This window comes from Nerophis lumbriciformis, linkage group LG17, assembly GCF_033978685.3.
Source record: "Nerophis lumbriciformis linkage group LG17, RoL_Nlum_v2.1, whole genome shotgun sequence".
NCBI classification, from domain to species: Eukaryota; Metazoa; Chordata; class Actinopteri; order Syngnathiformes; family Syngnathidae; genus Nerophis; species Nerophis lumbriciformis.
The window spans coordinates 15,297,781-15,325,426 of NC_084564.2; the positions used below are offsets into that span (position 1 = coordinate 15,297,781).

At 41.3% G+C, this 27,646-nt stretch overlaps 1 protein-coding gene across 1 annotated transcript in view; it reads left to right on the top strand.

The window, feature by feature from the left end:
- nectin3a (nectin cell adhesion molecule 3a) overlaps nt 1-27,293 on the top strand; it is a 54,373-nt gene extending 27,080 nt beyond the window's left edge. The window contains exons 3-6 of the mRNA XM_061972080.2: nt 6,140-6,439; nt 12,569-12,686; nt 15,534-15,685; nt 24,580-27,293. Coding sequence (XP_061828064.2) covers nt 6,140-6,439; nt 12,569-12,686; nt 15,534-15,685; nt 24,580-25,163 — 1,154 coding nt within the window. The 3' untranslated portion in view covers nt 25,164-27,293. The remainder of the gene's footprint in view (nt 1-6,139; nt 6,440-12,568; nt 12,687-15,533; nt 15,686-24,579) is intronic.
- Nucleotides 27,294-27,646: the final 353 nt, after the last annotated feature.

Below are 27,646 nucleotides of genomic sequence, written 5' to 3' on the forward strand. Positions count from 1 at the left end.
GGGTCCCTTTTGACTCAGGAACCTTGTCAAAAATAAAATAAACTTATCTGAGATCGGCCAATATTCATTAATAGTGATTCAATATGTGTGTTATCAGAAAAAAGACAGAAATGTTAGGTTATTTTGAGTGTTACAACATACAAATGACACCGATTTGTAACCTACTCAGTGGCCTAGTGGTTAGAGTGTCCGCCCTGAGATCGGTAGGTTGTGAGTTCAAACCCCAGATGAGTCATACCAAAGACTATAAAAATGGGACCCATTACCTCCTGTTTGGCACTCAGCATCAAGGGTTGGAATTGGGGGTTAAATTACCAAAAATGATTCCCGGGCTCGTCCACCGCTGCTGCTCACTGCTCCCCTCACCTTCCAGGGGGTGATCAAGGGGGATGGGTCAAATGCAGAGAATAATTTCGCCACACCTAGTGTGTGTGTGACAATCATCGGCACTTTAACTTTTAACTTTAACTTTAACAAATGGCACCGATTTGGTGGAATGGCCCCATTAATCATTGGCACACGATCTATGTGATTTTATATACAGTATGATGGAGCTATCGCCATCTTGCAAGATTTGGGTTTACCAAAAAGCATTTGAAAACATGACCCGTTGTCACCCACTGGAATGGTTGTGTTTGGTATAATAGGGGAATGGCACGTGGCAGTAGCAGACACAAAAGTATACTGTTGTCTAGCTGGCAGCTGTTAAATTGCTTGGCCCCGTCTGGGTAAAGTTCTCAACATCTTAGTTTTCTTCATGGCGAGATGTCTGTGCTTGAGTGTTTTTTACTCATCCTTTGGACTCTGCGGGAAAGCCTCAATATTTATTATTAATGAGCATTTTATCAATTCAATGTGGGATTTTAAAGGCAGCACTGGGTTTGGTTGTGTACAAACAAACCTCAAGAACATCCCCCATTGCAGCCTCATACTGTTATACTTCTTAACATGCTCCAATTGGCACAAGAGCAAGACTTTTTTTCCGGAGTTTTTATTACACATAGGCCTATAAACCAGACAATGACTGTCTATTGCCACATGGGTTCAATCACGCTACAGAATCTTTGTAGGAGAGAGTTGACACTCAGTCAAATCAGCATCAGCGAACATAAAATGGAATTTTTCTGTGTCCATGATCATTTACAGGCAGTCTTCGGTTTAAGACATTTTGTGGTTATGACACACTCCAATGAATTACTTAAAACATAGTTTCGACCTAGGAAATTTGTTATAAGACTCACACAACAACAAAACTTACATTTTTATTACTTCAATGTACTGTATGTCCCTCGAGTGTTCTGTGTACACTAGAATGAAAGACTTTGGTGATAATTTAGGTATAATTGTGGTATGAGTTCATTTACTCGGAATGCGTTTGTAAACCGAATAATCTGCTGTATCGTCATAGGAAAATATTAGGACACCACATTATGAACCTCTTATTGCTTGTGCTCAAAATGTATAGGGAGACATGCAAGAAGACTTATAATACATATACCCTCAAAGTTGTAAAATCATTCCACAAATGGTCAATGACTCATGGATAATTAGTTGCTAAATAATCGGTAAAGATGTTTTGCTTAATGGCATTCATGTTTTTCAACCAATATTGCTCAAACTTTACATGCATGTGTTTGCTAGTCTACTAAAGGTGTGCACCAAATTCTGTGGAAATTCGGCCAAAGACTCTAAAGTTACATGGGGTGTTTTATAGAATGCATTAAAGGGGGCCTCTGATGAATTTTGTCTTTTTTGACTTATAAATGTTGCTACAAAGTTTAATACGTGTGTTAAACGATACCAACGTCTCAAATCACAATAACACCGACATGTCACATGCAGTGACATAAAGATTTTTTAATGCAGCTCTGGAGTCTGTATCGATCAGAGAGTGTGCAAGTGTGCTTAATGTTGTAACCGGGTGAATCTATACATAGCGGTGACACTAAAAAGGTATATATTTAACAGTGTACATTGTCAAAACATTAATTTATACTTTTGAAGAGCATATCAAGTACATTTTATCTAGACCGTTATTTCTTAACCAATGTTCGGCCGCGAGCGCCCCGTAGTGGGCCGCCAAAAATATCAGATTTTCTGCGGTGGTCCGTATGGGCCGCAGCAGTATTCAGTTGTATACACTATTACACCATTTGGGGCACTAATGACAATATCAAGCAAACAAGAAGTCTGGAGCTAAATTCATCAAGAAGTTTTTAAGCACAAAATTATAACTAAAGTGGTGAAGCTGCACTTGATTTGCACTTACATTTTTTTGTTATTTGTTATTAATTTAGTTAGAATGAATTTATTTTAGCACTGTGTAATTGTATGTTAATATATTTTTCATCAGTATTTATGAGTCCCTTCTTTTGCAGTATATTTGATCAGTATTTATTTTTGTTATTATCCTGACCTAAGCCTTAATAATAATATTTTTGATTAACACATGGTTTCATGTAATTTGCCAGGTGTATCCTGTTAAACTATAATTAGGTTCGCTATAATTATTGAATATGATCAAAATCAAGAGTATTATTACTAATTCAGCGTTAATATTTGAGTGGGCCCTGCGCCCCTCTGTAATAGAAAAGTTGGGTTCCGAAGTCATAAAGGTTAAACACTGATCTCGACCACAATAAAGTGTTGTACATGTCGATTAAAATTATCATAGGTCCCCATTTAAAAAGATGTGAGAGCAATTTCAGGTCAATCAAAAAAATTATAACAGAAGCAATTAGAGGTGGGAGAAATAATCGACTTTTAAATGCATTGCAATTCGGACAGGGACGATTCTAAAATTGATTAGTAAACGTCAATAATCGATGTATTTATTGTAAATAAAGTAATACAGACAGTTCTAAAATTTGGCTGACCGCAACGAGCCACCTCACCGAGAGATCTGACCGGCTCCTTTATTGTAGAGCATTTATGTTTTAGTTTTGCACACATTTCTATGAATTTAATAAATGTGATGGAAATTTCCTATTACAAATGCACTGTTTTTAAAAGTTGCAAGTGATGAACACCTATTTAGTGAAAGAAAAAGAAATGTAAAACTGCATCAATATACTTAAATTAAAGATGCATCAATAATCGATTTTTTATCGAATCGTAGCTCCTGAATCGTAGCTCCTTAATTGTAATCGTAATCAATTCGTTAGGTGGCCAAAAATTCCCACCCCTAGAAGCAATACGGAAGCAGTGCATGTTTTGACATATTTTCACCATTTTAAGTGCAGCGGTTCAGGAGTAGAATAAGGTAGCTTCCACAAACAAACGGTTTTCTCACAGCTGTAAGTTACAGCCCAAGAAGATGGAAGCTTTGAGAATGTCCCCACCAATAAGCAGTAGGCAGGAAATATACGATGCAAGTAACCAAAAGGATTAGAATGACCTTTTTGTCTTATACTGCTGATAGGTTCACAGGAAACCTGCTGTATAAGTAAATGGACTTTCTAAAAAAAGCAGGTCTATGGTACACCAAGTTGACAAGTGCAGCAGCTCTGAGAATTTATTGTTCCGCTATGAACTATTTTTTCCCCTCTTTTAAAGTTGTCTCCTCAGTCGTGCAGCCAACGATGCAGCAGCTCTTCTTCTTTCTTTTTTTTTGCCCAGTCAGAAAGCTGAAAAATCTGCTGCATAGAGATTTGCTTACTCATGGGGAAAAAAACAGTGCTCATCCAGTGGCAAGTAATGCTCAACTGAAGCCAGTTGTATGTTAAAAAAATAAAAAAGCGTCAGATGCAAACCTAGAAGCATTATATCTGATCATATTACACTGCCAAGTCAGATATTAATGCCCATGTAAAATGCTTCTGTGGAGTGAAGGTGGCTAGAAAGGAAATGGTTACCCCTTTCCAATCATCAACTGTTCCCCTCCCTTCCTGACATTGACTCCAAATGAACATGTCTGTCTGATTTAGTCATTGTGAGGGCTACGAACATAGAGCTGCTACTGTTTTTAGTCCCAGCCTGTTAGGAGGGGCAGAGAGCACGGCGTCCCCGCCCTCACACAAGAAGACGGCTGGTTATTTTTAGGAAGCGGGGTGCCAAGAGTTATTTGGATTTGTAGCCGCAGCTCCTCCCTCGCCTGGGACGAGGCTAGCAGATGTCCTAAAGGTGACGGCCTTGTCTTGTGGATTAGGTGGACGGGCTGACCCTCCCTCTTTCTCCTGTGTCACCTTTAAAACTGTCAGCACTGCAGTAAGTGGAGCATTGCTTCTTTTATTGGACAGCAGAGGAGACAAAAGGTATCATGAAACATACCAAGACAATTAAAGCACTTTAAGGAATGCCCGCGGTTGATGGCCGTAGCAATACCAAAATTACGATACTTTGATACTGAGGTTCCGGATACTGGTATCGACTTTATTGCAATGGATTTGCAAGTTTTGCATATTGTCTTTTCCTTCACCATTACATACAGTAACACTTTCATTCATTTAATTCATTTTTCATTTATTTATTTATTTCAGGCTATGACATAAAAAAGTACAAAGTTGACAACACATAATACTATAAATTAATATAGTGCAAAAGGTAATGTGTAGTATGAAATGCATGATTGTCCAGTTTTGCCTGAAAGGGAGTAGGAAGAAGATAATTTATTTAATCCCACCCCCAGTTCTCCATTCAGTGATTATTCACATGAGTTTCACTCTTACTTTGTTCAAGGATTATAATACAGATGTTGTATCATAGTGGCATTACCACAGGTAACAATAATTGTTACACTGTAACAATAATTTGTATCAACAATGTAGGAATAATGAATATACCAACAATGGTAATAGACAACACAGCAATAATGGTAATAGACAACATAGCAACAATGGTAAGGAAACATTGAGCACATGTTAACACTTTGAGACAGAGTATATAGCAGCAGGTCAAATTAAAATTTAAAATAAATAAGAAAACAAGGAGTAAAAAAATCACAAAAATACAGTGAAAGTAATTAAAAACTATGAAAGGGAGAAAGTGAGAAATGCTTAATAATGCAAGTCCATCCATCCATTTTCTACCGCTTATCCCTTTCGAGGTCGCGGGGGGTGCTGGAGCTCAGCTACAATCGGGCGGAAGGTGGGGTACACCCTGGACAAGTCGCCATCTCATCGCAGGGCCAACACAGATAGACAGACAACATTCACACTCACATTCACACACTAGGGCCAATTTAGTGTTGCCAATCAACCTATCCCCAGGTGCATGTTTTTGGAGGTGGGAGGAAGCCGGAGTACCCGGAGGGAACCCACGCAGTCACAGAGAGAACATGCAAACTCCACACAGAAAGATTCCGAGCGCAGGATCGAACCCAGGACCTTCCTATTGTGAGGCAGACACACTATCCCCTCTTCTGCCATGCTGCCCTAGTAGTACAAATTTGCTTATTCATACATATCCATACAGCCCTTTTAAGACCCCTGTATTCATCTCTATAGAAATACAGTTGGGCGTGATGGATAAAAATAAATACAATTTTACATTTCAAAACTAGGACTCTTACATAATGATTTGACATGTGTCTGCCTTGTCAAAATCACAATAGATGCACAGTCTTGTCTTAAAATATGCTGTGGCTCAGTCAGAGTTGGTAAACAATACAGGCCAGGCAAAGCATTGGCCAAATAAATGCCTGTGTTTGCATAATATTTTTATGGATGTTGTGGGAGAGACAAAATGTTAGCAAACAACATTAAAAGCTAAACAAATGTTTTAAGAAACACAAATTAACTTTCTTTTGTTGCTTCTTTTTGTAATTAGTTTATTTGTCGCAAGCAATGCGGCGCCGCCTGTGAGTACTTTTAGACGGGGGGCGCCAAATGTGTATTAGCTGTCACAACACAGTACAAACTACAACAGTGAGCACATCCTCAGTATAAATGTGCACTTTAAAAGCGATTAGGGTTTGCCAGATCAAAACAGGGCCAATAGATACGACCATTGAAATCTTCTTTTATGATTGAATAGCATCCATTTTTAATGCATGTACAGTATGTAAATGGAAGGATATGCTTCCACTCAGCGGTTAAATCCACCAAGGGCCACTTCCTTTACTTCTTATCTAATGATGGACATGATTTATTCATAACAGAGGACCAAAATACATAATTCTTCCCCTCCCCTCCTCTCACAGTGGAGCCGAAGGTGTACGTCTCGGCCGGCTCCGCCACCCTGCTGGACGGCGAGAGCGAGTCGCTGGTGGCCACCTGCATCGCCGATCACGGCCGCCCCGCCGCCGAGGTCTCCTGGGAGACCGATCTGCACGGGACAGTGGAGAGGGAGAGTCGCAACGAGACCGACAGCACCACCAGCGTGCACGTGCACTACCTGTGGCAGCCGAAAATCTACGCACAAGGGAAGACGCTCATGTGCGTCGTGCACCACCCAGCCCTGCAGACGGAGTTCCGTATCCCCTACACGCTCAATATTCAATGTGAGTAACCCATACCTACGTTCAAATGTTGTATGAGCAACCCTCATTAGCAGGCCTGGGCAATTATTTAGAGAAAAAAATGGGTCTGGGGGCCGATATATTTATTTTTAGGAACACTAATACAAAACCTCACAATAATGTCTTATTGAATGCTAAAAACGTTAAAAAACGGAATGGAATTTTACATTTTCTACTGAATGAGACACCCAGAATGTACATGAAAATAAATAATTTGGGATTTACAATATTAACTATGAAGGATAAAACATTGAATATTGACAACATATGAACGTCACACCCCCTCTCCATCTACATATTTTACAATCAAGCGAAACGCAGTGAAACAGTGAAATACGAAGGTGAAGGGTAAAAATAAAAAAATACCTACGATCTGATATATAACTAAGCTTTAGAACTTCGCTGTAAAAATCTCCTTCCGCATCTGTCCCTGACACCCGCATTTCAGGCTCGCCGCTCTGGAAACACTCTGTGGAAACGCTCCCCACCCTCACTGCTTGGTGCCTCGTCTGAGCTGCTGTGACTTAGATTACCATAATAACTCATTAGATTACCATAGTAACTAGTATATCATGCAAAAGGGCAGATTCCAACCATTGAAATACGTTGTACAGTTCAAGACTTACGGTCATTTGAAAACACCACTTCACATCGTAATGGCAGCTACAGTTTCCATCTTAAAGATCTAAAAAAATTATTTGGGAATGTCCGGGGGGCCAGATTGAAAAGCTTAACGGGCCGCATGTGGCCCGCGGGCCTTAATTTGCCACGGTCTGCTCATTCGGGTCACAGGTGAGCTGTAGCCTATGCCAGCTGACATTGGGCCAGAAGCGCGGTACACACTGGACTGGTCACCTGACAACCACAGGACACATATGGACAACCATTCACACTTGCTTTCATATATATGGACAGTTTAGAGTCTGAACTGACCGTAAATTGTCTGAATACGTTTTTTTTAACATAATTAAAGCTGTCTAAACATGATTTAACACCCATGTAGTCACCTTTACACTCATTTCAACAAATACAGTAGCCTTTAGGGCTCCACAATTGATCGACATCAACTCGACATTGAGGCTTTAATTAGTGCCATAACGTAATTGCAAAAGGCGGAGGTTTGTTTTTGATTTACCAGCATGTGAATGACAGGCATTTTCGCCAATGAACCTCACGTTTCTTCGTCTCTCGCTTGAAACAGGGAGAAAAAGGTCTCTATGTGCATTGTTCTCAGCACCTGAGCGTGTTTATTTAACAGTAAAATGAATTTACTATGAATTGATTTACGTGGACCCCGACTTAAACAAGTTGAAAAACTTATTGGGGTGTTACCATTTAGTGGTCAATTGTACGGAATATGTACTGTACTGTGCAATCTACTAATAAAAGTTTCAATCAATTCAATCAAAAAAACTGAACGCAGTGAGCCTTCTTTTCAGTCATCTACAATCTTTGTCCCGGTGGGCAGATAGCAAGACCGCTAGCTTTACACTCACAGGAAGAACGGACAGAGAGCCTTGTGACTCGCTAGTGAGAAGTCCTGCAAAGTAAGTCCCATTGTGGGAATATTTCAGCTTCAAACCAAATAGGCAATATGAGCCCATCAACAAGGACGAACGAGCGAGAATGCCGTGATGACAACCAAAAAATCCTGGATTATTCCTCTCAATCAGAACTAAGCTTTGATGTGCTGAAATCATGGGCGTGTTTTGTTCTGCAAAAACTTGGTCAACTTGACAGTAGCATCGGCAATAGCTGGGGCCATTAGCTGTGTTGTTAGCATTCCATGTTGTTAGCATTGCGTGACGTGCGTTGTCATTTCACATTGCTCACAAGGCTCCCCAAGTCATATGGAGCTGTACTACTGATTTTGAAGATGAAGTGCATCCTTGAATCAACAGAGTTCTCTTATCTCCACTTAGCATTAGGTGGCGCACCAAGTCCCATCGAGTCCTGCTATGTTTCGAGTCGAAGATGAAGTGCGCTAAAAAGTTGTTCTGCCAAAAGTTTGTGAACTTGATTGTCGCGGAAAAGATAGTTAGCAAAGTTAGTTAATACTGCAAACAACACGGCGTGTTGTTTGCAGTATTCACCCTTAATCCGGAAACGGAAGTCCTGCTTGCTAACTATCCGTATCAATCGCCACAACATGAAAAAAATTAAATAAGACAAATACTGCTCTGTAATACATCCATCCATCCATTTTCTACCGCTTGTCCCGTTCGGGGTTGCTGCAGCCTATCTTAGCTGCATTCGGGCGGAAGGCGGGGTACACCCTGGAGAAGTCGCCACCTCATCACCGGGCCAACACAACACAATATTCACACTCACATTCACTCACTAGGGCCAATTTAGTGTTGCCAATCAACCTATCCCCAGGTGCATGTCTTTGGAGGTGGGAGGAAGCCGGAGTACCCGGAGGGAACCCACAAAGTCACGGGGAGAACATGCAAACTCCACACAGAAAGATCCCGAGCGCAGGATCGAACTCAGGACCTTCGTATTGTGAGGCAGACGCACTAACCCCTCTCACACCGTGCTGCCCTGCTCTGTAATACATGTAGGACATAAATAAAACTTAATTTTTACACCAAATTTAGACCAAAATATGTAGAACATTAAGTGATGTAGTGAAGCCACAATATTTGAGGAGGAATGACTGTTCTTGGAGAAAACCCAAGCACACATGGGAAATCATGAAGAGTACACATACAGAGACTTCAACCCGGATCTCCAGCCTTTGAGGCTGATGTGCTTACAACTAAAGTTGGTCACTGTTCCTTGAGACCTGCACAAATTTAAAATAAAAATAAAAATGATCCACCTAGATCAGGGGACACCATACCGGCCCCCAGAGTTCAGTTTAAAAGTTGGGACACAGACATTTTTGCAGCAAATTCCTAAAACACAAGAGTGCTCCTGTTTTATAGGATAACTTGGAGAACTGTAAACAGATCCATCCATTGCCATATTAACTTTGCTAGCATACAAAGAACACTGGGGTCTAAAGTTGTGATTTACACAAGTGAGGCATTCCTCAGGGAACCCCTTTAAAGCCTCTCCTTTTTTTGGCAGTTACATTTTTTTTTTAGACTAAGGTGTTAATATATCCTGTTTACTTCAGATGCAGTCAGTAGTCATTTGTTCAACTTCTTTCCTATTACTAGTAGTGTTCCTCAAGGTTTGATTGTAGGTCCTCTCTTTTTCATCATTTGGGCTAGTGGCCGGAGAGTTTAGTTAAAAAAACTTGTGAGAGACTCCCATTTTTTGCAGCGGATTCTTAAAAACAGTGTTCTCACAGAGACAATTTTTGACTAGCTTTTTTGCAGGAGGTTCTTAAAAACAGCAGAGTGCTCTTGTAATTCCGACAAAATACATAGAATAGACCAGAATCAAATGTCTACTGTGGAGGACGCTTGTTCTATGGAACTTATAGAATAAGACTAATATTAAAGGAAGACTTCTGGCTTCCCGGTCCTTAGCTTTCTGGAAATGTGGCCCCCAAAACAATTAAAGTTTAACATACCCTGAGCTAGATGAAGTATCACACAATCGTCTTGAAACTATTATTCCTTAAAATCACACATTCTTTTTTCAAATGTAATGTTTTTAGGACTGTATGAGTGCCAGATTTTGAACACTTTTATACAAAGAAAATGGGTGGGTAATAAATGTGACTGTGGAGCAAAATGTACACCAAAATTTACACCATTAAGACCAGTGTGTCTTAATGGTAGGGCCCATTGTTCGGCCGCAGGCGCCCCCGGTGATCAGTACTACAGTCGTCGGACTGATCACCGGGGGAGCTGAGGCAGCGTACAGAAGGGAGGTAGCGGAACTGGTGGCCTGGTGTCAGGATATTAATCTCTCCTTGAACACAGACAAGACCAAGGAGATGATTATTGACCCACGGAGAAGGAGTGCACAGTACACACCTCTGTACATAGGGGGGACAAAGGTGGACAGTGTGAAAACCTTTAAATTCCTCGGGACCCACATCAACAAGGACCTCACCTGGGATCACAACACCCAACAAACAATAAAGAAAGCCCAGCAGCAACTGTACTTCCTAAGAAGGCTGAGAAAATTTGGCATGCCAACCAAAATTCTCAGCAACTTCTATAGAAGTACAGTTGAGAGTGTCCTTACCAGCTCAATCATGGTCTGGTATGGAAACTGCACTGCTAAGGACAGGAAGGCACTCCAGCGAGTGATTAAAACTGCTCAGTACATATCAGGAGCAGCCTTCCCCTCACTACAGGACATGTACTCTACCAGGGCCACCAGGAGAGCACACAACATCATAAAGGACAGTACACACCCCCAGCACAGTCTCTTCAGCCTCCTACCATCAGGCAGACGATACAGGAGCCTGAAATCCAGGACTACGAGACTGACAAACAGTTTCTACCCACAGGCCATCAGGCTTGATAATGCTAACGTTGTACTTTTATCTTTTTGAACAAAAGACAGCTACCATGACCACCCCCGAACTGTGAACCATTACGGTAGACACTTTTCACCTTTGATCACTAAAGACACTTTAACTACTGCTGTGACCTCACCTCCATATTTATACTGTTGACTGTCAATCAGAATGTGCAAAAATGTTATGTTACTTACTGTGCCTTGTATATACATTTTTATTTTTATTTTTCATTTTTAGCTAAGTACCGTGTGACTTGTTGAAGGGTGGACTAACAAAAGTAAGATTTTCATTGTACGGCAAACTGTCTGTTTAACTGTACATATGACAATAAACAATCTTGAATCTTGAATCTATAGGGCCACCGAAAAATATCTATTTCCTAGCTGTGGTCCGTATAAGTTGCAGCGGTACTCAGTTGTAATACACTTTTCCACCACGTGTGGCAGTAATGACAATATTAAACAAACAGAAGAAGTCTGGCGCTAAATTCCTAGACAAGTTTCTGAAGCGTGAAGTTTATGACTAAAGTGGTGAAGCTGGATTTTCATTTGCACTTACATTTTGTTGACAGTTTATTTAAGAAACATATATATATTATTTATTATTTTAGCACTGTGTAATTGTATGTACATTTATTTTTCATAACTGTATATGAGTCCCTTCTTTTAAAGTATATTTGATTAGTTTTATTTTGTCATCAGCCTGACCTAAGCCTTGACAATAATATGTTTAACTAACACATGGTTTCATATAATTTGACACGGTTTATCCTGTTAAACTGTAAGCAGGTTGTATATAATTATTGAATACGACTAAAATCAAGAGTAAGATCACATTTTCAGTGTTATTATCTGAGTGGGACACAGGCCCCGAGTGGAAATGTGGCCCCCAAAACAACTACCGGTAAGTTTAACATACCCTGACCTAGATGAAACGTCACACAATCGTCTTGAAACTATTATTCATTAAAAAATCACAAATTGTTTTTCCAAATGTTTTTAGGACTGTGTGAGTACCAGATATTGAAGGCTGTTTATAAAGTCTGGATCAAACATTAGCAGCAATGCACAGTAGCAGGGCTGTGCTAAGGGCCAGTGGGCGAAGAAGCAGGAAAAGCAAAGGTTAATACTGGCGGAATGATGCTTTGCAGCTCAATAAGTCGTCTCTGAGGCAGAAGCAAAGGGGTTTTCAACTGCAAAAGAAGCACAATTTCAATACTGACAGGGGTCAGCGGATAAGACGAGGCGAGGCGTCCTCCTTTTGTTCAGTAATGAGTTCCTCATTTGTTCTCCAGAGAAATCAAAATGAAAAAAAAAAATGGATATCTAAGTCAGTGTTTGCCGTGTTTTATTACAGTAGCACGTGCTGGCTTCATTTAGTGCTACCTCCTGTTTCCCTTGTTTTTGTTTTTGCCAGGCTTGAGACTTTATTAGTTGCACAACTTCTTTTTTCAGACCGAAGGTTCACTATTTCTTATTAGCTTCCTTTAACACAATAAAAAAGTAACATTTTAGTGCTTGCAATATAACATAATGCATACTCTGTTTTGCGGGGTATGGAAACTTGCCTGTGTCGAATTGAGTATATAGTCCCAAGTGTTAAAATACAATATGCTTTGGTCGGCATAACCGGCCTATTGTTGTAGCTGCTCAAGCAACCTTTTGTTTCGCTCTGTTCCACAGTTGCACCGATGGTCTCAATAAGAGAAGTGGAGAGAAACTGGTATGCCGGGCAAGCAAATGTGAGGTTCATCTGTGACAGCCAGGCCAATCCCCCTGCCCGTCTGTACACGTGGGTCAGGTCAGTATACCACCTCCCAAAATAATACCCTACGTATCAGATTATCTCACACCTCTTAGATTTCAGCAAGCATTTTACTATAGTTTCTTAATAAATAAATTAAACGTGGATGTACTGTATAGCGGCGTCTGCGACCCGTAGGGGTATTGCAGGGGAGTCGTGAAATGTTATGTTGAGTTACATTTTTTCAAAAATATATTTATTTGTAATCCCACTGCAGTTTTCGTACAAAATTTAAATGCCTTTAAATACACATTAGTTTATTAATGGTAGTGGAATAGCCACCCTACTCACTGTACCTTGCAGGTTTTAAATAAAGACATTGAATAAATAATTATATTATTATATTCATGCCGGAATTTAAGATAGCTAGCAATGTGCTCTAGCTGCCTTTTTATTTTTAAAGTGTTTAATTTAAAACTAATTTTCAGTTCAGGGGTTCTCGGCCCCAAAAATGTTGAAGACCCCTGCTTTAGAGGAGTCAGTGTACAGCTTGTATTGCAATATGGAGTTCAAATCCACTGAAAATGTGTCAAAGCACAATAATTATTTTTGAAATAGCTGGAATTGATGTTTCCACTCAGTGAACTGCAGCTCCCCTGTGTTGGCAGCACTCATGCAGCCCCAGATCATGGCAATATCACCACAATTATCTTGCTACTCAATTGTGTTGCCAGCGTTTTGGACAAAAATGGCTGTGTGTGTGGACTTATTTTTTAGTGAAGGTTTTACGCTGACTACCGTATTTTTCGAAGTATAAGTCGCACCGGAGTATAAGTCGCACCTGCCGAAAATGCATAATAAAGAAGGAAAAAAGCATATAAGTCGCACTGGAGCCCAGCCAAACTATGAAAAAAAACTGCGACTTATAGTCCGAAAAATACGGTACTCTAAAGTATATCTTTAGAAGCTGTTTTGTACAAGGGAAAGGAGCAAGTTTTGCTTCTCAATGTCCCAGTGCATGGTGGAATTCATGTCCCTTGTGTCGACAGCACTAATATAGCCCCAGATCATGAAAATACCACCACCATGCTTGAGTGTCGGCAAGGCACAATGATCTGTGGACAAGGCACAATGCATGTTGGTATTTCTGTGTCCTGTCACTGAACCTCAGCTCCCCAGTCTCGGCAGCACTCGTGCAGCACCACATCTAGAAAACACCCCCACCCCTCGCCACTCCGTTGTATTGTTGGCGCCTTAGACAATAATTGACTGTGTGTTGGCTTATTTGAAGTGGAAGCTGTACACTGACTACTCTAAAGTATATAATGATGATAATGGATTGGATTTATATAGCGATTTTGTTGACACTCAAAGCACTTTACAGAGAGAACTGAGAGCCTATCATTCATTCTCTCACGCATTCACACATAAGCCATACTTGCCAACCCTCCCGAATTTTCCGGGAGACTCCCGAAATTCAGCGCCTCTCCCAAAAACCTCCCGGGACAAATATTCTCCCGAAAATCTCCCGATTTTCAGCCGAAGCTGGAGGCCACGCCCCCTCCAGCTCCATGCGGACATTCATTCCCATTCGTGCACCAGTGTGAGCGGCACTGGGGGCAAGGTGGGTGAAGTGTCTTGCCCAAGGACACAATGGCCCCGACTAGGAAGACTGAAGCTGTGATTCAAACCAGGAACCCTCAAGTTGCCGGACGGCCGCTCTACCATCTTAGCCACGCCGCCCCAATCTCGAACAAGGAACAGCTTCACCCTTTGCATTTTGGAATTAATGTGTCCTCAATGAACTGCAGCTCCTTAGTGTCGGTAGCACTCGTGCAGCCCAAGACCATGGTTGTAGGCAAAATAATTATCTTGCCTCTCCCTTGTGATGCCAGCTATTTAGACAATAAGTGGCTGTGTGTTGACTTATATTAAGGGAAAGTTGTACACTGACTACTCTAAAGCAGAGATTCTCAAACTGTGTTACGCGGGCTCCATCTTGTGGTACGCCAAAGAACCACCTAATTAAATAATAATTCACAGTATTAATGTTCAAACTCTGTTTAATGTTACAGTGTAACCAAAATATTAAATATACTGGTAAAACCTCTGCTTTGTTTTAATTAATATTTAGGCCTACTACGCTACTGTGTTTTAATGTTGGTCATTATGGTGGTACTTGGAGAGCCAAGTGTTTTCTGAGGTGATACTTGGTGAGGTTTGAGAACCACTGCTCTAAAGTATCTCTCGGAAAGATGTTCATTTAAGCAACAGATTTGTCATTTGCATTTTGAAATTAATGTGTTCCCATTGAACCGTAGCTCCCAGTTGTCGGCAGCACTCATGCAGCCCCAGACCATGGCTCGAGGCATAACAGCTATCTTGCTACTCACTTGTGTTGCTAGCTATTTAGACAATAATTGGCTGTGTGTTGACTTATTTTAATTGAACGCTGTACACTGACTACTCTAAAGTAAATCTAAGAAAGCAGCATGTAAAAAACAAATACCAAAAGGGCTACAGTCGGTAGCCAAATAAAGTGACCCTGACAGCCCAACTTGACACTAGATCTGTTGAATCAGGAAGACTCTTGACGGCTATAAATAAAAGATTCCAAATGGTTCCTGCATCAGTGTAACTCCGGCCCAGTGGCACTTTGTTGTCCTCTGATATGAAAACAAGGCTCATGGCGACCTGACAGTAGACGCAGAGTCTTGCCCGGTGAAACCTTATGCCCCACGGTTTTGACTTTAAAGAGTCTTTAAAATTGTTACTATATCAAATATATTTCCAGACTTTTGTAACTTTTTGTCCATGAAATACATGTAGTCTAACAGCGTGTGCGCTTAGACTCGTGCTTCTTTATGGAAATGAAAGGTTTCCTGTCGTTTCGTTTGTGCACAGGTTGGATGGGTCCATGCCTGACGGCGTTGAGATCGTAAGCAACGTGTTCACGTTCATGCGGCCGCTGCAGCTCAACGACTCCGGGGTGTATCGATGCGAAGTGACCAATGACGTCGGCCTCCGCAGCAAGGACGTGTCCCTGTGGGTGCAAGGTAATGTCCACCAACATTAAGGTCCAGGTCCACTTTGGCTCAGTCCTGACCAGCCCTGGCAGATGAAGGGTATCACTAGCAGAGTTTCCCAGCGTTGTGGTTCTGGAACCGTAGTATTTGTTTGATATAGAAAATATCCCATGCGGCTCGGGTTTCACAGTCGTAATGAATCGCAATGACAGATTTGCAGGGCAGAAGAGTTATGTGCCGTGTATATAAGCCGTGAAGTGTTCCTGCGTAACCCTCACAGCGGTCGTGCGTGCGCAAATGTCAGTGCCATCGAGTGAAGGCCAAAGAGTGGACTTTTCTGCATCATCCAAATAGATTTTCCTGATTGTGCTTGTATAAACGTTGGGGATAAATCCTTGTCTGCAGACACTTACGACATTCACATCTGCTTCCTGTGTCGGCCCTGCGTCGCCGCTTCAGCTCACTGCTGCAAAGTCAGGGGTGTGGATCCTGAGAATGCCGCGTCACCGCCTTTTTGTATTTTCATTCCTCCTTCGCTCCTTTGTAATCCTTCTCCAAACAAAGCGACCGCTGCTTTGGGTTCCCCACCGGGCCGCACCGATCACTCGTTGTTTCTCACCGCCGAGTGGAAAGAGCTGGACAAGCCCCAAAAAAGCTGTCATGCTCCATCTGTTTACAGGCCCGAGCCGCAGTCCTCGCGTCCAAACGAAAGCACAGCTGACAGACATCCCGTCCAGGAAAGACTTGGCCAATTATCTTGCCTCTCTTGTCAAATATTAAGACTCTGGCTTGCGACCCCCGTCTCCTTCTCTCACCCCGGTGGAGATAGCCATGCTCCAGCGCAGCAGCCATAGTTCCTCCTGCTAGCCCCCTCCCCCTATTGCTGTTTGGCATTCCGGCCGCCTGTAAAGTCTTGTGGTTTTGGGCCTTTTACTCTCTCAGATGATCAGCTAGGTGTTTGCAGATGCTCTTAACCTACGTGAGGTTAACCCCCGCCCGTCCCTCCAGGGTGCAATCGATAGCGACCGACAAAGAAGGTTAATACCAGGATACCGGTTCTTTGACTTGTCGTTGCATAATTGCAACTCGTAAGATTTCTCCATGTTGTTTGGAAATGCAAATCTTTTTGTGTTTTGGGCCACTAAAGGCAGACTTTTTGCCAAGTTTTCTGAACAGCAGCCTACGTTTTTGACGTGCAGTACATTGGTATTTTCCAATTGGTGCCTTTCCCATGCCTCGTTAATTGAAGGGTTGCATCAGGAAGAGCATCCCGTGTAAAAACTGAGCCAAACAAATCACATTATTGGCAAAACTGACTCACGGTGGCTGCCCCGCATGAGAGTTGCGGATTTTTGTCCCGATCAACACATTTTTAAAAAGCTTTTGTTGTTAAATGTAGATTGTTTTAAAACAGATGAGGTATTACATTTGTGGTATCGAATGCTACATAAGATAAAGTGACTCGTGCACAATTAGGGATGTTTATGAAAAGTTCATATCACAGTTAACGTGACCAAAATGAACACGGTTATTATCGTGTTATCGTTGAATGTGCTCAACAAGTACTTATACGCACACTGAAATATTTAGACCAGTGGTTCTTAACCTGGGTTCGATCGAACCCTAGGGGTTCGGTGACACACCCGACTCATCACGTAAATAAAAACTTCTCCCTATCAGCGTATTGCGGATACGGCAACAGCAGAAGTCACACTGATTTGCAGGTGTGTAATTTGTTGTGAGTTTATGCACTGTTGGTTTTGTTGTTTGAACAAGGTGATGTTCATGCACGGTTCATTTTGTGCACCAGTAAAAAACATGGTAACACTTTAGTATGGGGAACATATTCACCATTAATTAGTTGCTTATTAACATGCAAATTAGTAACATATTGGCTCTTAACTAGTCATTATTAAGTACTTATTAATGCCTTATTCGGCATGGCCTTATTATAACTAACCCTCTAACCCTGGCCCTAACCCTCTAACCCTAACCAAATAACTCTAAATTAAGTGTTTGTTACTTAGAATATGTTCCCCATACTAAATTGTTACCAAAAACTAGAGATGTCATTTTAACGCATTTATCGGCCGATAATATCGATAAATGCGTTAAAATGTAATATCAGAAATTATCGGTCTCGTTTTTTTTATTATCGGTATCGTTTTTGTTGTTGTTTTTTTGTTTTTTGTTTTTTATTAAATCAACATAAAAAACACAAGATACACTTACAATTAGTGCACCAACCCAAAAAACCTCCCTCCCCCGTTCACACAAAAGGGTTGTTTCTTTCTGTTATATTAATATTCTGGTTCCTACATTATATAGCAATATATATCAATACAGTCTGCAAGGGATACAGTCCGTAAGCACACATGATTGTGCGTGCTGCTGGTCCACTAATAGTACTAACCTTTAACAGTTAATTTTACTAATTTTCATTAATTACTAGTTGCTATGTAACTGTTTTTATATTGTTTTACTTTCTTTTTTATTCAAGAAAATGTTTTTAATTTATTTATCTTATTTTATGTTATTTTTATTTTTTTAAGTACCTTATCTTCACCATACCTGGTTGTCCAAGTTAGGCATAATGTGTTAATTCCACGACTATCAGTAATTAAAGAGTTGGACAATATCGAATATCGGCAAAAAGCCATTATATCCAAAAACATATAACTTTGTCTTGAATTTGAAAAAAAACAATTTTATTTTTCACTAAAGAAGGGTTCGGTGAATACGCATATGAAACTGGTGGGGTTCGGTACCTCCAACATGGTTAAGAACCATTGATTTAGACCAATGTTTTTTTAAATTACTGAGATAAATAGACACACAATTTTGCATGTTGTGTGTGTCTTATGCTTCACTGATAGTTAGTATTCTATCCATTTAATGGCTAAGCTTTAATTTTTTTAATACTGGTTTGTATTGTAGCACATTAAGGTTTATTTAAATGAAAAGGGCGTAGCAAATAAAATCTGTTATTATTGTTTTATTATTTCTGGCAGGCATCCTACTCTGTTCAGCGGTCCTTGAACACACCGTAAAAACACCTGTTCTAAGTAAGCACAGCTTGTAGGTTTGTTGTGCACAATTGAATAGTTTAGTTGCTCAAACATCAACATGTTTGTATAAGTTTAGATTGAGGTATGTTGTTTTTTAATGGGGAAAGACATTAATGTCTCTCGTTTTCATGTTAGCATTTAAGCTCGTGAGCTGGCGCCAGTCAGTCTGTGTATTTATCAAAGTGCAATTATCAATCACGGTTTTTCGATACTTTTAATTTTATCGAATTACCGTCAGTCAGTCTGTGGGTTTAAATACTAACCGTCGGGAGTTTTGCAGTGATTATCATTTGTACCGTTTATCATTACATCTTTATGCACTATGACTAAACAAAAGCAAAAAAAACTACAGTAATGTTGCTATCATTTGTGTTTTGCACTCAAAGCCTTCCTGCAGTATATATAGAGACTTACTTACCTGAGTTTGTAAATAATTTATAAAAACAAAAACAAAAAAAAAGAAAATCAATCTAATCATTTTAGTACTAGTTGTAAACTGATACTAGACTAGGTATCGATAGTATCGATATCTGGATTGATCACCCCTACTTTTCATTGAAGCTTTAGCGGTTAGCTTTTTGTGTCATTCTTTTTCCTCTAGTTGTCCACTGATCTTATTTACCGCCATAGTGGTGAGTATTAGTATCTTAGAAGTATTACGGTATATTCGGCACTGTAGATAAAGGACGCGTTTGAGCCGGTGTTTTGGCAAGAACACACTCCTAGTATCCACACACGCACCTCCTGCATGTGTGTGTAACACGGAATATGGAAATGTAATCGTGTCTCACTGAGCGTGCAACACTTTTGAACGTGTGTACAATCATTAGCCGTGTGAACCCTGGCACAGCTGCGGTAAAGCTCAGTTAAAAATGGCAAATATCGGCCCCAAAAGCGGGATTATATCATCAAACATCTCAAATTCAAATAATGCTTTGATTTACTTGTGTGCCTTTACTTAAGCAGTAGGAACTTCTACAAACTGTGGTACATGTACCACTAGTGGTACGCCAAAAAATCACTTGATTAAAGTAGTGTTTTATTTTCCTATATTCAAGCACAGTGTTACTGTTCAAACTGTGTGTAATTTTAAAGTGTCTCACCCTAACCTTGTTGAATATAATTGTTAAATTACACCTCTGCCTTGTTGTTAATAAATACTTAGGCCTACAACGCTACTGTATTTTAATGTTGGTCATTATGGTGATACCTGGAGAGCCAAGTGTTTTCTGAGGTGGTACTTGGTGAAAAAAAGTTTGCATAATTGGAAGATACAAGAAATAAACACTGCGTAACTTAAGAAGGTGGCCGTAGAAGCTTTGTTGGTGACTGATAAGGAGCAGAAGATGGAGAATGCATACAGCACAGCACCATGCTCGTGATGTATTGCTGCAGTGAAGGAGTGGCGGTATCAGGCTCCTACTAGCCCCACAGGCTGGAGGTCAAAAATGGAGACGGGCCTTTTGACCTTCTGTTGTATGACGCCCTTTTCTCTCACTCTGGCTGCTATCACAAATGCCGCCCTATCCCCCGCACGCCCCAAATCATATGCAGGGACCTCACATCCATCACAGCGTCTCATCTTCTCGCCTGATGACCCTGCAGGAGGCTTTGGGAGGGCGGACGGGGGAGGGGGAGCTAATAGCGTTCAGTCCGACTCTACCTCCTCGTCTACTTTTATGTCTCTCGTGCTCCAACGTAGAGCGTGTTTTATGTTCATTTCCTCCTTTTTTTTTTGCTCTGCAGTGCAGCTTTTAACAGATTATCTTCTCCTGCGAAACGTAGAGAGTCTGTGGAAATGAATCTCAAGAAATGTTGTCAGTTGTTACAGAACATAAAGTGCAGCTCTTAACGTTTTTATGATCATCCGGTTGCGTTTATTAAAGGGACCATCCATCCATCCATCTTCTTCCGCCTATCCGAGGTCGGGTCCCTATTATGCAAAAAACAACTTTGCTTACCTGATGGTACCTCGTTATGTGTATTTGGGATCTGCATGAGTCCTGAAAATGCGCAATCAAACTGTGGAGGAATTGCAGAGATATCTTGCCTTCCTTTTTACTTCCTCCAGACGGTTCGTTTGGAATCTGTCACTCCTGTGACGTTTTTCAGACCTATGACGTCTGCGGATATGTCTTTATGTGGTAAAGGCTTACCAAAAGGTATTTGCGTAAGTCCACCATTTTATTTCATGTTTGGGCATTTGTAGTCCAAACGACAAAATGCCCATGGTACGACACCGGGACCAAAATTGCTCTGTTGTTGTTTGTTTTAACCTGCAGAAGACACAACACAAACTATCAGCCTCATATGAAGTAAAAAAAAAAGTGCCCTACTTTAAACTTCTTCTTTTTTTAAACATTTGATTATTGATTTTCATCCACATATAATTGACCTGAGTTGTCTAACATACATCAAATGCTGTTTTCCCCCAACAAGTAAAATAAAATAATAATAAATAAAGTAAGAAACCACAGACAGATGTCAACATAAAACCAGAATATCCTTAGAGAGATATAGCAATCCACAAGCCCACAAAAGGCTCATCAACCACCCACATTTCAATTGTATTTCAATCGGGGTTTATTTGGAGATCAGTCTCTCCTGCATATATTATATGTTATATATAACACTATTATGTTAGATCCACTATGGACTGGACTCTCACAATATTATGCTAGATCCACACTTTTATGAGTCGTGGCAATGCACCTTCAACTCGGAAAAGTCTCTCTTCTTGTGTGCAATGCACTTCATAGAGTCCTTCTTCAGAAACCTGCACCAGTATAAAGATGGATTTTCCAATAAACTACTTTTAAAGGGCAACTGACTTTTTTAGGATTCTTTTTCTTATCGTTCACAATCATGTGTTTTTTTCCTAATGCATTTTAACTCGTAAATAAACGTAAATAAAAGTCAGCTTACAGCGGAGCGTATTGAAGGTCCTCTATTGCACCCATAAAACCAATAAATAACCATCCAAAAAGCGCCAACTATACTCCATATACATTTTGTGACTTGAATATTATCCAAGTATTATTGACATTGTTATTCGAAGCGCTAACACAGACAAACTATTTTTAGCGGCGCCGTGATCACTAGCTTGTGTGCCAATGTTGACATCATCGACTAATCACCTGCTTCCTCGTTTCTTTGATCGTCAAACTTACTGTAGATCAAAAGTCATGTCTCTCACCTGGATAGTAGAAGGATGAGGACGTATTCCGACAAATTGGTACACTTTGAAAGCCAATTTAGACCCGGAAATGGCGACAACGACACGTAAAGACACTTGGTTCCACCCACCTTTTCTTTGCGAGGATTATGAGTCATTCTTTATCTAAATTGGATTATATGAACATCTTAGCAGTCGGCATCCTAATGACAGCAGACCTTATACAGTAAGTGATGTTTTATTATGTTTGTTGGCTCTCATGAAGTCTGCAGTGAGTAATAATCAGTTATGTTGTTAAAAAAAAGCAAACATTGAGATGCAATTTTTAATTTAATGCGCCGCATGTGCTTAAAATGAGCAAAATACATAAATATGAAATGTTAATATTAATGCGCCCATTACATTAGATATATACTTACATCATGTATATAAAACCTGAATGGAGGTTTTTGGAGGGTTTTTTAAGAGCTTTATAGGCAGAATAGAGCAGTCCTCAAAGGCTTCATTGTAAGCGGACTTTTGATTGCATTAATTTGATAGTTAGAACGCATTAAAAAATACATCCCTCATCATGTCTTTTATTATGATTGTGAACGATAAGCAAAATTCCAAAAATAGTGCAGTTCCTCTTTAATGGCGGGCTTGGTGGCGACTATCTATGGCAATGGAGGAGACAATGAACAGTAAGTAACAACAGTAACGTGTTAAACATACTTTAGCAATGTTAGCTCAATTTGTTGTGTAGCTACCTTAGCCTTCTAATGTAAGACAATAGCGTCATCGTCCTAGGGCAAAATAATGAATGATTTTCCTAAAAAATTGTTTTAATTTGATCAGTGCCTATTGTGTTTGGCAATGAACGAGTAAATTACATAATCCGTTATTGCGTTCTTAATGGCTCACGTAGCGCAGTTGATAGCCTGTTATTTACAACTCGAAGCAGCCGAGCAGCAGAGTTATTTACATGATATAGAATAGAAAAGCCTTTTATTGTCAAAATACACACGTACATGTCCAGGATTTAGCATTAGAAAGTTAGACTCGGTAGAAGTTTAACCTTAATCAGCGTATAGTTCCAGACCTGTACATCAGCGAGGCTGCGTTCCTCGCTCTCGTCCGCCCGCATCGCCTCCTTCCGTGTTGCTGACAACAAACCACGGTGAGCCGCTGGTCTCGCTACCTCATCTGGGATGTTGTGTTGTGGTGAAAGTCACGCAGAACAGATGGCTGCTGGCGTTCATCGATGTCCAAAGTGCACAACAAAAGCAAGAAAGCTAAGTAAACAATTCTTTAAAATATTTCTGCCAGGCGCGAGGGAATGCTTACTGGGCGTGGTGTGGAGAGGTTCACTCCGCCTCTCAAAACGAACTGTTTTCAAAAAAGGGACTTGAAAATAGGTCTGTAAAACAAACATTTTTCACCAAAGAAGCATCATTACATGTTATGCAGACCTCAAGGAGGTTTTTAAAGGGGAACATTATCACAATTTCAGAAGGGTTGAAACCATTAAAAATCAGTTCCCAGTGGCTTATTTTATTTTTCGAAGTTTTTTTCAAAATTTTACCCATCACGCAATATCCCTAAAAAAAGCTTCAAAGTGCCTGATTTTAACCATCGTTATATACACCCGTCCATTTTCCTGTGACGTCACATAGTGATGCCGATACAAACAAACATGGCGGATAGAACAGCAAGTTTATAGTGACATTAGCTCGGATTCAGACTCGGATTTCAGCGGCTTAAGCGATTCAACAGATTACGCATGTATTGAAACGGATGGTTGTAGTGTGGAGGCAGGTAGCGAAAACGAAATAGAAGAAGAAACTGAAGCTATTGAGCCATATCGGTTTGAACCGTATGCAAGCGAAACCGACGAAAACGACACGACAGCCAGCGACACGGGAGAAAGCGAGGACGAATTCGGCGATCGCCTTCTAACCAACGATTGTTATGTGTTTGTTTGGCATTAAAGGAAACTAACAACTATGAACTAGGTTTACAGCATATGAAATACATTTGGCAACAACATGCACTTTGAGAGTGCAGACAGCCCAGTTTTCATCAATGAATATATTCTGTAGACATACCCTCATCCGCTCTCTTTTCCTGGGGGTCTGGCGGCAGATTTCTTTGACTTTATCGTTGGAAATGCATCTGCTTTGAGTGTCGCAGGATATCCACACATTCTTGCCATCTCTGTCGTAGCATAGCTTTCGTCGGTAAAGTGTGCGGAACAAACGTCCAATTACTTGCCACTTTTGCATCTTTGGGCCACTGGTGCAACTTGAATCTGTCCCTGTTCGTGTTGTTACACCCTCCGACAACACACCGACGAGGCATGATGTCTCCAAGGTACGGAAAACAGTCGAAAAAACTGAAAATAACAGAGCTGATTTGACTCGGTGTTTGTAATGTGTTTGAGAAAATGGTGGATTGCTTCCCGATGTGACGTCACAACGTGACGTCATCGCTCCGAGAGCGAATAATAGAAAGGCGTTTAATTCGCCAAAATTCACCCATTTAGAGTTCGGAAATCGGTTAAAAAAATATATGGTCTTTTTTCTGCAACATCAAGGTATATATTGACGCTTACATAAGTCTGGTGATAATGTTCCCCTTTAAATGTCGAAAAAATCATGATATGACCCCTTTAATCCTTTCATCGCTTGTACCCACTGCAGAGCCCCCGTCCACCACTGCCAGCCCCATCACCACTACGACGCCACACCACATCTTCGGACTCGGCACCTCCTCGACCCTGGCCTCTTTGCCGGACAGCACCCTGGGCACTATCATTGGCGGGGCCGTGGGCGGCGTGCTCGTCCTGGTCCTGGTCCTGATCCTGGCCGCAGCCTGCTTCATGCGCCAGCGCCGCACCTTCCGGGGCGACTACTACACCAAGCAGTACCTGGGACCCTCGGACATGCAGAAGGAGTCTCAGCTGGACGTGCTGCAGCCGCACGAGCTGCAGGAAGTGTACGGCGACAAGGCCAGCAAAGGCAGCCAGGATCTGAAACCCAAACTGGGCGGGGACATCATTTACCCCGACTACGTCCCGCAGAGCAAGGATAGGAACGACTGGGTCGACCGGGAGGGGGACTACTACCCCGATCACTACCACGGCCAGAACATGCACCCCTGCGGGCCTCCGGTAGCGAACGGCTCGCCATACATCCCGGAGGACTGCTACAACAATTGCACAGACGGCGACTACGTCTCCCACTTGGACGGATCCGTCATCTCGCGGCGGGAGTGGTACGTCTGAGGACGTGATCAAGAGACAGAAGGACTGGCAACCACTTCCCTTTAAGGACGCCTTTGCTGCAGACAAGCCAGGACGCCTCCACGATTTGATCTGTATGGGCTTATGGCGCAGGAGACGGCGCCTCGTGTTTGTGCACCTGTCTTTAAGCGCAGCACGGGAGGTCAGGTGTGGAGACGCGTTTAAACCTCTTAAGCGGCTGGAAAGCTGCATTTCAAAGAGACCCTCCTCATGCGTGTTAAAGGGAAAGTCAGGAAAAAGGGAGCGCGAGAGGACTTCCTTCCACTTCAGTATTGCTTTAGTTTCAACTACTGAGAAGCGGCCGCGATAACCAGATGGAGGTTATTTTGGCGTCTGGAGCACCGAGTGATCATCATCGCGTTTTGTTTGTCTTCTCCCTACTTTTAATTTGGCATCAAAGCGACGCCTTGTAGATGTGAGGCTCACAGCTGTCATCATTTGGGGCTTCTGCGGCGACGCACAGCGCCGCCATTTTCAGCGTCGGCGGATAAGGAAAATAACACCGCGCAGAAGGAGGGGGAAGCGTCGGAAACATTGTAGCCCGCTGACATCACCGCCGGTCACAGAACAGTTTGGCTGCTCCCTGGAAATGTGATCCGCGGCTGCAAACAAAATGACGTGAAAAAGCGTCTCAAGACGAGAGTGCGCGCCTCCCAAAAGGACATGTATATTTTCTCTCTTCACACCGACAACAAACCCGCTGACATCATTCTGATCTCACAGCCCGCCACTTGATTTGACCTTTTTTCCGCCGCTCTTCCTTAGGATTTGAAACCACTCCACTTATGAGGGCTCAGACACAAGGAGCATGTGTTGAAGTGCGTCCCGGACGAGGCGTCTCCTGCCTCCTTGGGTTTTTTTTTTGTTTTTTTGTTTTTTGCAGCTTGTGGGTGCTTCCCGTCCCCGCCCTCGCATGCCGCCCCACCCCGCCCCGCCTGAGAATAAACCAGCTTTAATGTCAGTTGGCCTCAATGGCCGCACACACACATCTGCACACACGCAGCCCACATACGAGGAGCGGCCCTCGCCTCAAAGAACCTTAATTTAGCCTCTCGCACTCAATGATTTGCAGCACGTGTTCCCCGCTCGGCGGCTGAATCGTCGACCCCAAAACATTGTGAGCTGAACTAAGTGATGAATGTCAGAGGGTTTTTAAACCTTACTTTTAGTTTAAGTTATTGTTACCCATTCTGTGTACATAATGCTGACAGGTTAGCTTAGCATTAGCCTTTGCCGTGTACGTTCCACCACAGATTAAATAGCCGGTGCCTTAGATCAGTGGTCCCCAACCACCGGGCCGCGGCCCGGCACTGGTCCGTGGGCCGATTTGTACCGGGCCGCACAAGAAATAAAAAAAATAAAATATTTTTGTATTTATTTTTATAATTTTTTTATTAAATCAACATAAAAAAACACAATATATACATTATATATCAATATAGATCAATACAGTCTGCAGGGATACAGTCCGTAAGCACACATGATTGTATTTCTTTATGACAAAAAAAAATTCCATACACCCCCCCCGGTCCGTGGGACAAATTTTCAAGCGTTGACCGGTCCGCAGCTACAAAAAGGTTGGGGACCACTGCCTTAGACATACTTGCCAACCCTCCCGAATTTTCCGGGAGACTCCCGAAATTCAGCGCCTCTCCCGAAAACCTCCCGGGACAAATATTCTCCCGAAAATCTCCCGATTTTCAGCCGGAGCTGGAGGCCACGCCCCCTCCAGCTCCATGCGGACCTGAGTGAGGACAGCCTTTTTTCACGACGGGAGGACAACAAGGTGACAAGAACTAAATCATCCAGACTAGAGACAAATTGTAATATTATGTTTAAATTACCTAAAAATAAATATATTTATTAATTTAAAAAAATAAAAATAAAAATACATTTTTACTATATTTTGCTAAAAACATCAACATTAATTGTATTTTTTTTTTTTCTGACTCCTTATTACATCCAGCCATAGAATTAAAATAAACATATTTGAAATAATTAATTTTATATTATCATAATAATTCATTTAAAATGACCATATTTAATTATTAAAATAATTGCTTGTTTATCAACAACTTTAGCATTTTATTCATTACATTTTGAAACTCTCAGAAGCCAAGTTATGTTATATTCCTTAAGATTTATTTATGCAAGTTTGAAGTATCAATTATCCAAACACAGTTTTGTTTGCATATTTTCAGGATGTAGATATATATATATATATACTGTATATATATATATATATATATATATATATATATATATATATATATATATATATATGTATGAAATACTTCACTTGGTGAATTCTAGCTGTCAATATACTCCCCCCTTCTTAACCATGCCCCCCACCCTCCACCCCCCTTCCTCCCGAAATCGGAGCTCTCAAGGTTGGCAAGTATGGCCTTAGATGGTCTTCCTCGAGGCGTCTTCCATCTTAATATTTAAGGTTTCAAATGGTTCAA